At 37.9% G+C, this 13,493-nt stretch overlaps 1 protein-coding gene across 1 annotated transcript in view; it reads left to right on the top strand.

Annotated features, from left to right (window-relative positions):
- The window catches only part of RTN4RL1 (reticulon 4 receptor like 1), a 263,221-nt gene extending 249,967 nt beyond the window's left edge, over positions 1-13,254 (top strand). Inside the window, exon 2 of the mRNA XM_082248507.1 lies at positions 9,874-13,254. Within this exon, the coding sequence (XP_082104633.1) occupies positions 9,874-11,207 (1,334 nt within the window). The 3' untranslated portion in view covers positions 11,208-13,254. The remainder of the gene's footprint in view (positions 1-9,873) is intronic.
- Positions 13,255-13,493: the final 239 nt, after the last annotated feature.

The following is a 13,493-nucleotide window of genomic DNA, read 5'->3' as shown; positions in this document are numbered from 1 at the left end:
CAATCACGACCCTCACTGCACCACTGGATCAGAAAAAAAACCTTTGGTCTCGTCGAAGGCTATGTACCCCATACTCATCAACATGGAGCGTGAGTTCTGGGGGCCCCCTTGTTAAAGAGGGCCTTCAGATTCTAATAAGCCCCCTGCCTCACAACCACCGCCCAATATAGGGACAAGGTGCTTTGGGGTGGGGAGCACGTGGCCTGGTATGGTTCTTGCTTGTCCCCCTCCCTTTCCTGGCCCGCTGGGCTGCATTCTCGGATAAGAGTCTGGTATAGATTTTGGAGGGGGGACCCCATGCCGTATTTTTTTCTGAATTTTTAATTGCCCGCATTATTTTGTTTACATTTCAGCTCTCAGCAGGGAAGCTGATGAGTCATCGGTTGGTAAGGACGCGGTGGCCAGTTTCCCAGCACGCTCCTTAAAAACCAGGTATTCTTCACACAGAAGTCAAATTGGTCGATCATCTTTTGACCGATGCGAATTCGAAATGTTCCAAAAATTTGGAACTCTTTAGAAAACGAATATACGAAATTCAAAGAATTTCAACTAAATACATCCGAATCTCTGAATAACCAAAAATGTGTCCGAATTTATATTCAGACTGAAACAAATTGCACATGTCTAGTATATATATATATATATACACTGTATATATATATATATATATATATATACACTGTATATATATATATATATACACTGTGTATATATATATATATTTTTTTTATATATGAAACATGAAATTGAATTGAAATTTACATTGATTGGGATTTCTAGTTATGGACCTGCATTGAGCAATGTAAAGTAGATTTTGTCCTATTTATAACAGGAAATGTTGAAAAGGGTTTTTTTTTCCAGCTTGGCAGAAGGCTGCTAAACACAAAAATAGTCATAAAACAGTTATTCTCTATTGGTTTGTTTGTCTTTTTTAGAAAGAGCTTGCAAAAGTTTCAGTGTGATTTTTGACACAAATAAAAAAACATGGTTGATGGAAGTTCTCTACTGGCTTCCTGGGTTATTGCCTGCTTCATTGCAGAAGACAAGAGGCTGCAAAACATTTGTATGATGCTATGTGTCAGGAAAATTTGAAGTTTCATCATGATTTGTCAGAACTTAAAAAAGTTGGGAACTCGTGGTTTAGAGTTTTAGAAAAAAAGTAACTCATATATCAAATAGTCGTTTTTATTTGTTCTAAAACTCAATGGAATGTTTGGGGGGCATTTTTGCACAGTGAAGAATTACTAGCAGTAAATGTACATTTGAAATAGTATGTGTAATTTGGTGTATGTATTCAAGCGGAAGTAAACTTGCTGTTTTGTTTTTTTAATTCCTGCAAGGTAAAGCCATAATGTGCTAGTATGCATCGCATACTAGCACAATATGTGAAATTTACCTTAGAATGAAGCCCTCCAGTGGTGCACTGTCACTACTGAAGGCACTTCCATTTTCACCTGGTCTTCCTTCCGGGTTTGCAGACTCCGGTTGAGTGAGTAGTAGGAGCTGCCGTTCACGGCACAGGACTCTGAAGGAATGACACGGTATGATGATCCTTCAGAGCTCATGCACCGGTGATGTAACAGGCTGCATCAAACGTAAATATCTCCTAAACGTAGAACGTTTAGGAGATATTTACTGTACCTATAGGTAAGCCTTACTATAGGCTTACCTATAGGTAAAAGTCATGCATGGGAGTTTACTTCCAATTTAAAGTGTATTGAAAGCTTATATTTTTACTTTTAGCTTTGGATAGAGTGCTGACCCTGACAGTTTTTTTGCACTCTGTGTCCCCACTGTTCTGGAACGGAAATACTAAGTCCAGTGGGGGACACTTCCGATGACGATTGTCTAAGAGAGGATTTACATCACTTTGGAGAGATTTCCTTTTAATTTCCTAGTGTGTCCATGAAAAAAAGAAACCGAAGGGACAATGTGCTGATGGATTCTAACCCTTCCATACTCTATCCAAAAAAAGTGTTTGCTTTAGTTATACTTTAAGGCTGAAAACCCACCTTTGCCTGATGCTTTTCCATTGAAATCATGTGAATGCATCATAAAACATTTTAACATTTGTTAAAAGGCATGTTTTTTCCTGCTCAGCAATGTAACTGCAATAGAAACTAATTACAAGGTCTTATTACGATGGTATATGGTACTAACCCGCATGGCATGGACATTCCCCGGCAACCTGGTCACTTGTTTCTGAGGATGTTCAACAATGGGAACCTGTTTTCACATCCAGTGGACTTGTCTTATTGTTCAAAGATTTTGGACCAAGACCCACAAAATCCTACATACTCTTTTGTAATTCACAACTCCTTCAGACCCATCTTGTATACTTCTTAATGTGAAACCCTCTAAAGTCTCTAAAAAACAATTCATTCTTATGATCCATGTCTTAACAGTGAGAAAGCTGGATCACCGATACATTAAGTGCATTGGAGGTCAAGGCTAAATTGCAGTGGTTAATAATTATTTAAAAGTTGACAGCAAATACTTTATGATGCATACATTTCAGGAGGTCTGGCCACCTTGAGTCTCACATTTCATACCTGCAAATTTCAACCAATGCCTGCTGAAGCTCTGATACATTTTAAGCCATTTTATTTGAGCCTGGGCATGGTGAGCCTCCCCTAACATGACACTTCCCTCTCGCTACTACTGGCCTGGTTTTCCTTCCCCTCATTTTTTTTTTTTTATTTCTTACTTTGTGTTAATATTGACTTTGCCTTTCTTCACCGGAGCCTCTATTCTTTCTCCTCTCTACTTCTCCTATGACTGGAAATGACTGTACAATATACCGAACCATTACTAAACCTTTACTGGAATTACATGAGTGTTGTTATTATGATATCTTTATATTTGTTGAATGTTTACTCTTATATGTCATATGTATATGTAAAAACCTTTTATTAAAATGATTGAACAAGAAAATGTTGTGTCTTGTCGCCATGCAATGTTGCGTGTTGACCTGCAATACAAAGTGCATTGCAATGCAATTTAACATGCAATTTGATGCATTTTCAAACATTTCAATGGAAAACACATCAAGTAAAATGTAAAGGAGTGTTTTCATCCAAAGTTTCTGAGAAGAAATATTTTAAAACAACCTGCTTTTAATTAGACTGCAATTTTTCTTCTCTTAAGTTAACATTTTCACCTAATCATAACAGATGTGCAAGAACACATCAGATTAAGAAAATGTCAAGAAGACATGGGTTTAAAATATGCAAGAAGAAGTTTAAAGGTCATCCAAACTCAACTGTCATTGTGTAGTAACCAAAGTAGGCCAAAGCCATGTCCTTTCTGCCTAGCTTGGAATGTATAGAAAATAGAAAACATATAAACCTCTTGTGCATTGGAAACACAAACAAGAATAAATCTACCATTCATTTGGCTTGGAAGGCTTGCTTATGCATGCACCATGGAGATAGCACTTCATTATAGATTCTACGTCCATTCCCAAGTGCCGCTAATGCAGGAACCCTACTGATGTCATCACCTGTGTTAGAAATAGGAGCAGCTAGAAATTCATTATAAAAATATATTCCTCTATGTGAAACAGAAATTACACTGCAGAAATCCTTGTTTAAATTGTGGCACATTTCAGTCACTGCTCTTCCATAGCCCATAATGAAATAGCAATAATATCAATGAGCTTAGCAGAATAACAGTCACACATTACCCTCTGCTGATGTTCTCTATTTCATATCTAAAATATGTTTTCTAATAATAATGAAAAAACGGTCTGGAAGGAAAATTAAAGGGACACTGAATCCTACTAAATTTAGTGCACATCCTCATCCACACAAAGGTATAATTCAGAGCAAACCTTCCCCAATTTTACTGTTATCACAGGGAGACTCTGCAGAGCTGTCAATTTGATAGTATCCAGCTATTGGGTAATGGAATATATTTTGTACAAAATTAAAGGAGGAACTAGCTAAGAGTACACACAAGGAAACGTTTTAAATGTGGCTTTAAATTATATATATATATATATATATATATATATATATATATATATATATATATATAGATATCAATCCTCCCCCACTTTCCCTTATAAATCCTAGTTCCTAGTAGACATATTGAAACCAGACACCAGCAAACACTACTTTTAATGGACTACTATGGATTGAATTTCAAAATATTATTAATAAAAATAATTAAAAACATTATTAATAATAATGACATTATCTTAATAATATAATAAATAAGACAAAACAGACACCAGCCATCTCTCCTCAATGAACATTTATTTTACAAAACCATGTCAAAACATGTAACCATCCCTAATCCCTATTAAAACAAAACCCTCATCCCCTATACGGAGGGTTTTCCATATAACATAGAATAACCTTAGTTAGTAAATTGGTACATCCCACAATATGGATCAAACCAGGACTCATACCAAGTATATTAAAAAACATTGGAAAATATGACAACACTTCATTGGCAGTAAGATGATCTTGAGTATGCAGATAGGAATACAAAATATTTTAAGGCTTTTATGCTGCAACTTGCTCTGCTGTGGATCCTAATACTTATTGGATACTAATATTTATAGGTAAAGTTGATCCAGGGAATATCTAATTGCCTCCTGGGGGGATCAGGAAGGATTTTTTTCCCCTGCTGGAGCAAATTGGAACATATGGATCCCATATGTGGAAACATACTTTAATTTTGGCAAGGAACCACACTGATTTTTATAACAGTACCAAATGACAGCCTGGGTTTTGGACTGGGACATTATCTTTCCCTATGTAATTTAGAGGTAAGGGACTTATGAATACCCACTGAGGGTGGCACTTGTGGCTGGAAATATTGGATGCCTTGTATACAAGTTGTGGCTGGAGACATTGGATGTCCCATACATAAATGCAATGTGCATCTCTGGCTATGAACTCTATAACAGTGGCCCTGGGAATTCCTTTGCAGTCACAAAAACCTATGCAATCTGGGTGACTCGTCAATTTTCTCTGAGGATCTTCACCCTCAATATCTACAGTAAATATCTGTGCTTTCAGTTAAAATGATGTTGCAGAATTTTTCCGTGGAGAAAATGAAAGCATGTTTACTAGCCACCTGTTTTTAAACATGTTACTTGTCATCAATGCACAAATTCCACTTTCTTTTACCAAGGTTGGGGGACATTATATTTATCAGACAGGGAAGCTGGGGGTTTACAACTATTAATCGCACAGGGTGTCAATGGCATGCATACTCCATTCTAGACTTTAAAGGGGTCTAATACGTGCCAAAACTCCTGTTTTCTGAAAGGTGCACCTAATAGTCAGAGGTTTTTACAGTAAATTGATTAATATTTTTGAATATGCTAGGTGTGAGTCCTGGTTTGATCTATGTCATTGGATGTACTAGTTTTCTATCTAAGATTATTCTTTGTTAATATGGAAAACCCTCAAGATAGGGGTAGAGATGGGAGTTTAGGTTTAATAGGGAATAGGTATAGCTACATGTTTTAACATGGTTTTGTAAAATAAATTCTCATTAATCACTTTAAGACCGGGAGGGATTGCCCCCTTCCTGACCAGGCCCGATTTTGCGATTCGGCACTGCGTTACTTTAATGGACAATTGCGCAGTCGTGCGACGCTGTACCCAGATAAAATTGATGTCCTTTTTTCCCACAAATAGCGCTTTGTTTTGATGGTATTTGATCACCTGTGCGATTTTTATTTTTTATTTATTTATTTAAAAAAAGAGCGACAATTTTGAAAAAAAAAACAATATTTTTCACATTCTGCTATATGACATTCTCAAAAAAATATAAATTAAAGATCAAAATTTTTTTACATTTTAGGCCAATTTGTTTTCTGCTACATATTTTTGGTAAAAAAAATAGCAATAAGCGTATTTTGATTGGTTTGCGCAAAAGTTATTGCATCTACTAACTACGGGAAAGATTTATGTCATTTTTATAGATTTTTTTTTTTTTTACTAGTAATGGCGGCAGTCTGCGATTTTTTTGCGGGACTGCAACATTGCGGCGGACAGATCAGACCCCTAACTAATATTTTTGACACTTTTGGGGGTACCAGTGACATTACTTCAGTAATCAGTGCTAAAAATATGCACTGTTACTGTAATAATGCCATTGGCAGGGAAGGGGTTAACCCTGTGGGTGATCAGTGGGTTAAATGTGAGCCTAGGAGAGTGATTCTAACTGTGGGGGGTGTGGCTTCTGAAATGACCAGAGAGGCATGTGATCCTATATAGAAGGATCACATGGGCCCTATGATCATTTCAGGGAGAAGAACGGTCAGCTGTGTTTACAACAGCTGACCGTCCTTCTCTCTCAGCGGGGAGCGATCGTGGGTGTCAGGCGGCAATCGGAGACGCCTGACCTGTTCATCGGCTTCCCCGTTGCCCCCTAGCTTCCCACGCGCGACCGACGTAGGTCTACATTGGTTTGCGCAGGGGAGCCACCCTGCCGCAGTAAAAAGGTGGCGGGTGGTCGGGAAGTGGTTAATGGGACATGGCTGATGTCTTATTTTTGAGATATTGTTAACATAGTATCATATGGTTACTTTTTTTTTTAAACCCATAGTAGTCAATTACCACGTATTTATTGCATGGCATAAAGACCCTTTACACGAATACTGCTATCTGGGGCTCCATTTGAGATATTTCCTGCTGATTTTTACTGCTATCTGGGGGCTCCAGTTGAGATAGTTCCCTTCACTTCCTGTCCTACTGACAACATTTTTCCATACAGGATATGAAGGAAACCCTCAACAGGCAAGAATGAAAACAGACAAGAGTTCTGTTCCTTCCCTATTCCATCCAAAACTAGAAAACAAGATTTTTTGCTTGATGTATATTTTAAGCAATCTGCATTAGGTTGGGTTCACACTGCCACATGGAGCAACTCACAGCAGGGGTCCGGTGCGTCCCTGTTCACCGTTTCAGGTCTGATTTCAGTCCAAGTTTTTGGCTGAATTCAGACCTGAAAAGGATGAGAAGACAAACAGGACTCCTATGCAATTCGCTCCAGAGCCGCTCTGGAGATATGTGAACTGGCTCCATAGAGAGCCAGTCACAATCTCCTGACAGGCAAACTGAATGCTGGGAAAACTGCATCCGATTGGCAATAGTGTGAACCCAGCCTTACTCTCCTCCAGTATTTGCTGCAATAAACTAAATAACCTAAATGTTTTTTGGAGTCACACCTCTGGAAAATTTTCAAACTCAGTCTTCTACCCCTACTTATTCAGCATATGCTGTATATTGTGAGAGGGGATATCCAGAGAAAGACCCACCTTACTAAATTTTCCCTAGATGTCTTTATGTTTAGCCTTTTATTTTTTATACTTACCCTAGGCTAATGGGGTTTACCTGTGTTGTTTTGATACCTTGCCTTTATTTTGCATATTGCTGTCTACAATGCAGAATAGCGGTACCTCGCCTGTATTTTGCTACTTTTCTTTTGTAATATAATGTCCCATTTGCCCCGTGTGGGATTTTAGTTGAGCCTTATCTGTTAGGTAATGCCTTTATCTTTTCTTTTTCGTGTTACAATTGTTTTATACACATTGTTTGTTTCCTAACTTTTGTCAATAAAAAGTTTGAACTGGAAAATCAAACCCAATACATTTACTTCTCCAAAAATGGATTGTTCTAGTTTGCCTGTAACTAGGCTTTAGTGTTTACTAAAATGAAACTTTTTTGTGTTTAGTAGGCATTACCTGAGTTAATCCAGTATGAATATGTATTACAAACTAGAACACATGCATTAAGGATGTTAACTCTCACCTTGATCGCTTAATGCTGAAAACTTGTTATAATATGTGTGACTTGTAATTACTTATATTTTTTACATATTCAGCGGCTGTATTTGCATAGAAAATCCACATTTTTAAATACAGCCAAATAATGAGCGTGGAATAAACGATTGGCAATACATGACCTTTAGAAGTCCATGATCTTTCAAACACAAAATCAATTTTTAATGAAAGCTTCATTATTTCAGACATCCATAGTCACTTTTATGCAATGGCATAGAGATACACAGAACTTCAATTTTTTTCTTGTAATAAAATAACCCTACTGTGAAAGAAACAAGGGGGCTTCCATTCTAGGCCTCCATCTGAAAATACTAGTTGACTGGCTGTTGTCTGTACCTGTTCGCTTTAGGCTGAGTTCACAGTTGATTTGCATTCTGCTCACAGCAGGGGTCCGGTGCGTCCCTGTTCTCCGTTTTAGGGAAACTTACATCCAATTCGCATAAGTGCGAACCCAGCCTTAAAGTGTTAGTTCACCTTTAGGCTTTATTCAGACTTGTGTGATTTCAGATTCACCTGACCTGAATTGCACAGAATCTCATAACAATGCAAGTCACATTGTTTTCAAAAGTTGCCTGTTCACGTCAATGCAACTCAACTACTACTTCTGTACTACTTTGGTGCAGTTCCAGCACAATATTGGCCCCATAGAATATGCAAACCACTTTAAAGTAGCATCCAAGTTGCACAATATAATCACACTGAAAGTCAGATCAAAATCCCAGCAGTGTGAACCTAGCCTTACAGAAAAAATGTACAGGTAAGCTAACATTGTACACCCTGAGCAACCCCCCCCCCCCCCATGGTCCCACTCCTATTAAATCTGGGGATGCTAAAGCCCCGCCTCTTCTCCCTTTTCTCTATCCAGCCCTTCCAGAATGGTTCAGAGTAATGTTTCTTAGTCAGCGCTCTCACAGGAGATTGCGCTAAACCATTCTGGAAGTGCTGCACAGAGAAGAAGGGCAAAGAGTGGGGATTTCAAATCCCCAGGCCACTGGACCAGGTGCATGGGCACTGACAGCTCAGCATGCTCGGTGGTAAGTACAGTGGGGGTTGCAAGGGTGGGGAGGGTGTACAATGTTAGTTCCCCTTTACATTATTTCTGTACAGGTGAACTAACACTTTATTGCTTTCTGAGTCACTGACTTGGAAGCTGTGTGCAGATATAGAAAGTCAAAGCAAAGTCAAAAGTCCTTATCTGCGTAGGGATCCAAAGTAGACTCTGCTGTAAAGTCTACACAGTGCTGTTATTTCACTTTATTTTGAAATAAAGTACATATTAGTCACATATATTCTCACAGAAATTCATTTTATTTGAATTTAAAAGCTTCGGTACCACATTTCTTCATTTGCACACAAAAAATTTGACAAGGTTATGTAAAACACACTTAACTAAACCTACCTCTAACTGAAAAACAATTTGTTTGCTAAAGTTGGCATAGCAGCTTGTAGCCTTCACCGGCAGTACATATAGTGAAGAGACAACAAGGACTTTCATCGCTGGATGACGAAAAGGAAAAAAACTTTTGAAATTTTATTAACATTTGAAACCTTTTGAGAGTTTATTGGGTTTAGATATACTTTAAACACATGTAGCAATATGATAAGTCTGCCCACATGTAGGTTATTTTGTTATTGTGGATAGTTTTCTTCAGATTAATAAAGGTCTCGCTGTCATACACTATATAATTTTTTATGAACTTGTTCAGGCAAAAATAATTTGTAATACCATGAACAGATCCTATAAAATAATCTCAGAGAACAAAAAATTATAATCTGTAAATATGGTGTCTCCTTTTGCCTAACATGGCAGACAGTTAACCTAATAGACAGCATATTATAGGCATATCAATGTCCGATATTTGATTTTGTAAACTGGTTTAGGTTATTCAACATGCACAGAAATGTTTTTTAGAGTTGTTTCACATATTGTACATGTTTAATTTCCGACCCCAAAATAACTGGACATCAGCAAAAAAAATAATAATAAATAATATGTGCATGTATCTGTGGCATTGAAGTTTAGTATACTTTATAATTAATAGAGTTTTCTGTTTTATTTTTTGCAGGATGCCACGTGGATCTATTTCTGGTTCTTTTTGGACTGCAGTTGCCTTTCATTTCACTATGCCCCATAAACTGTGTGTGTTATCCTTCACCAATGACGGTCAGCTGCCAGTCACACAACTTTGGAGTTGTACCGGAGGGCATTCCAGAAATAAGTGAGAGGATATTCCTACAAAACAATCAGATAACCATGCTCCTTCGTGGACATTTCAGCCCTTCCTTAGTCACACTGTGGCTTTATAGCAACAACATTACCTTTATAGATCCAGATACATTTGAAGGGTTTGACAACCTTGAAGAGCTGGATCTAGGGGACAATCGCTATTTGAGGGCTTTGGCAGCAGAGACCTTTCAGGGTCTGAGTAGACTTCATACCTTGAACCTATATAAATGTGGCCTCAGTTCTTTGCCTAGTGGAATATTTAATGGCCTCCACAGTCTGCAATATCTCTATCTCCAAAACAACCACATTGAGTTCCTACAGGATGACATCTTTATCGATTTGGTCAATCTAAGTCATCTATTTTTGCATGGCAACAAGCTTTGGAGCCTCCATCAAAATACATTTAGAGGCCTGGTCAACTTAGACCGCCTTCTTCTCCATCAGAACCAACTTCAATTTATTCATAAAAATGCATTCCATGATCTTAAGAGGCTGACCACACTTTTCCTGTTTAACAACAGCATTTCTGAACTTCAGGGGGAATGTTTAGCGCACCTTTCTGCTCTAGAGTTTCTGAGATTGAATGACAACCCCTGGGACTGTGGCTGCAAGGCTAGGTCTCTGTGGGAGTGGTTACAAAAATTTAGAGGGACAAGTTCAAGTGTGGAATGTGAGTCACCCCCAATGTTGCAAGGTAAAGATCTCAAAAATTTGAAAACAGAACAATACATACACTGTTCAGGCTCTGAGTCTCTTCACCAAATTAAAACATTCAGCACGACACACCAGATATCACATAAAGGACACCATTCACATCATTCCTCAAAAGAAAAGGGAAAAGATTTGCACCAAAATGAGCCAGCTGCCTATCCAGATTCACGTCCAGGAAATAGGAAACCTGGGAAGAACTGCACAAACCACAAGAACCGAAATCGGATCTCAAAGCCCCTCTCTGGGAAGAGCATCCATGACGTACAGGATTACATGCCGGATTATCAACTGAAATTAAATTTTGACACTATCCCCACTGCTACAACAAAGAGGAAGACTAAATGTACTCGTAGGACGTCCCTCAGGATACCCAGTGGAGTGCAGGCACCAGGCAACAGGTGTGATGGGGTCAGGGTATCTCTGCTGCTCTTTCTCCTGGTCTTGGCAGTCATTGTACGCTGACCTGATGTGGAAGAAACTCTAGCCACTGCCACCACTTTCTAAAGGACCAGCATTTCTTTCTGTTATTCTTCTTTATTTGTGTATGGAGGATTTGACATGGAGGATCAGTGAAAGTGGCTTCTGGTGATCTGTTGGCTTGTGTTGGTGGATTATAAATGTGAATCGGATGCAACAGGAGTTGGGGGGAAGCATAATCACAAGCCTGTACCACATACAGCCCCAGCTTTGCACGTACAAAGGGCAACATCTTTCAAGAAATTGCAGAAAAATCATGATTCATTCTAGTTACCAACTGGACATGCAAAATGGGGCATTCTTACTAATCCTTCCTTTTATTTTTTTATATATATACATTTTTTGATCTTTTAAGTGGGATCAAAATTGTTAAAAAAAAAAAAAAAAACTCCCACAAACATGACAAGTCAGGCCTCCTACACATGCAAAAGACACTGTGTGAGTAATATCTCCAACTGGTTATTTTGGCCTATTCAAATGTTATTGGTCTTTGGGCCAATGCTGCTCAGAAGACAATCTACAATTCCTGAAAAATAAACTCAGGCATATAATCTCTATATAGCAGGGCTCAGCTGCCATGCTACCAAAGGAAGGTTGTAAGCATACAATAGGACTTGTTCAAAATAAAATGAGATTCCTGCAGGCAGCCTGTTTATTTTATATCTGTATCCACATAGTTATTTAATGACACAGTCCTTTCCCTTCCCCCCTATCTGTCCAAAATATTCATAAGTGTGTCTATAAATGTTTCTATGGCTATATCTAAGAAAAAAAAAACTTCAGAAAAAGAAAATTGTGCTGTTTGTTTTTTAGCAAATAGACATTATTGGCTTTGAGCTTGAAAACATTGGCAAATCTGCTTAGTTATTGGGTGGGTGGGGGTTATACAAAATAGGCCACTCTCGAAGGCAGGGAGTACACATTGGTGGCCTAAGGTGCCATCTTGAAAAAGCTGCAGATGGTGTTCTTCATGTAACACTAATCCGTTTTTTAACTTGATATTCCTCATGATAATGAAGACAGGGGGGACAAAGTTGAATGAAGGTACATTTAGGTGGAAAGTGAATCGTGCATTTAGCATTTGAAAAATTCTTATTCTCATTCAGCCATAGCAGTCAGTGTCGAATTGGGGAGCAGATGATAAAATGAAGTATGCTCACAACGTTTGCATAGGAGGAATAGAAAACAATGGCTCCCTTCAGTGTTAGTTAAGTGTTTGCCTTATAGCTGGACTAGAGGTATTCACAGCATAAACCTGTGTCCCAGGCAATGGCCATAAACATGTCACCTTGATTAAACAGTACCTTATGTGTTATGGTACAGCCCATGGTTTAACTTGTGCCTATGACACATATTTTTTCTAAGTAGATTTCCAAAAGCTCCTAGGTAGAGGCCTTTAAGATATGTGAAAATATATTTAATTAACAAAAGAAAAATATCAGAAGGTATATAGTAAAGCTTTAGTGGAGTCGCCTGTTCCTATTGCTGTCTGCAGAGTATTTTGTGTTCTAACATAATATATCATTATCGTGAAGGGAGCTACTGGTCAAGAAGAAAGGATGGTGGCCAACACAAATAAATTCAAAGCCTTTTATTCTTTGGCCAATCTTCATAAATGGCCCAACATATTCCCTCAATGGCTAGCAGGGAAAGAACACAACACAAACAAAAAAAAACTTTACAGTATAGAAAATGCTATAGGAACTGTTAGTAGTTTTCACTAAAGTTTTGCCAACAGAAAAAAAAAATATAAATATATATATATATTTCCTCTAAAGTAAATATATTAAATATATCACATTTAAAGACCAGAATTGTTCTTTTTTTTTAACCCTGGAAAGACGGAGTACACACCGTGCTAGATAACCTCACTGCTGGTAACGAGTAGCAGTGTTAATCAGATATAGATAACAGATCTAGTGAGTATTGCACACACGATAAAATGTTATTTCCTTGTAAGAGAACTTGTGTGACCAGAAGAGAACACTGAAATAAAGTAAAATAAAAAATAGCCTTGGGTAATAAAAAAAAATCCTCTCTGCTTGCTTTTTTTTTCTCTGCACGGTTTTGATGTGATGAGAATACAATGGTTTCAGGCTGTTCTATTCATTCCCTAGGCTCATTGTTTTTGAATGCACAGCATTTGTATGCACTAGTTATGCTGTCTTATTACCATATTTTAATGTGCTGACCACTGTTTATTAGAGTAGTAATGGCCCCTAACATTGTATTCTTGATGTGATATACTACATCCATAGAGCCTCAGTGTGT

This window comes from Pelophylax lessonae (genome assembly GCF_965119305.1).
Source record: "Pelophylax lessonae genome assembly, chromosome: 2".
Lineage (NCBI taxonomy): Eukaryota > Metazoa > Chordata > Amphibia > Anura > Ranidae > Pelophylax > Pelophylax lessonae.
Note: the sequence above shows the minus strand (reverse complement) of the source record. Positions and strands in the feature narration are given on the sequence as shown.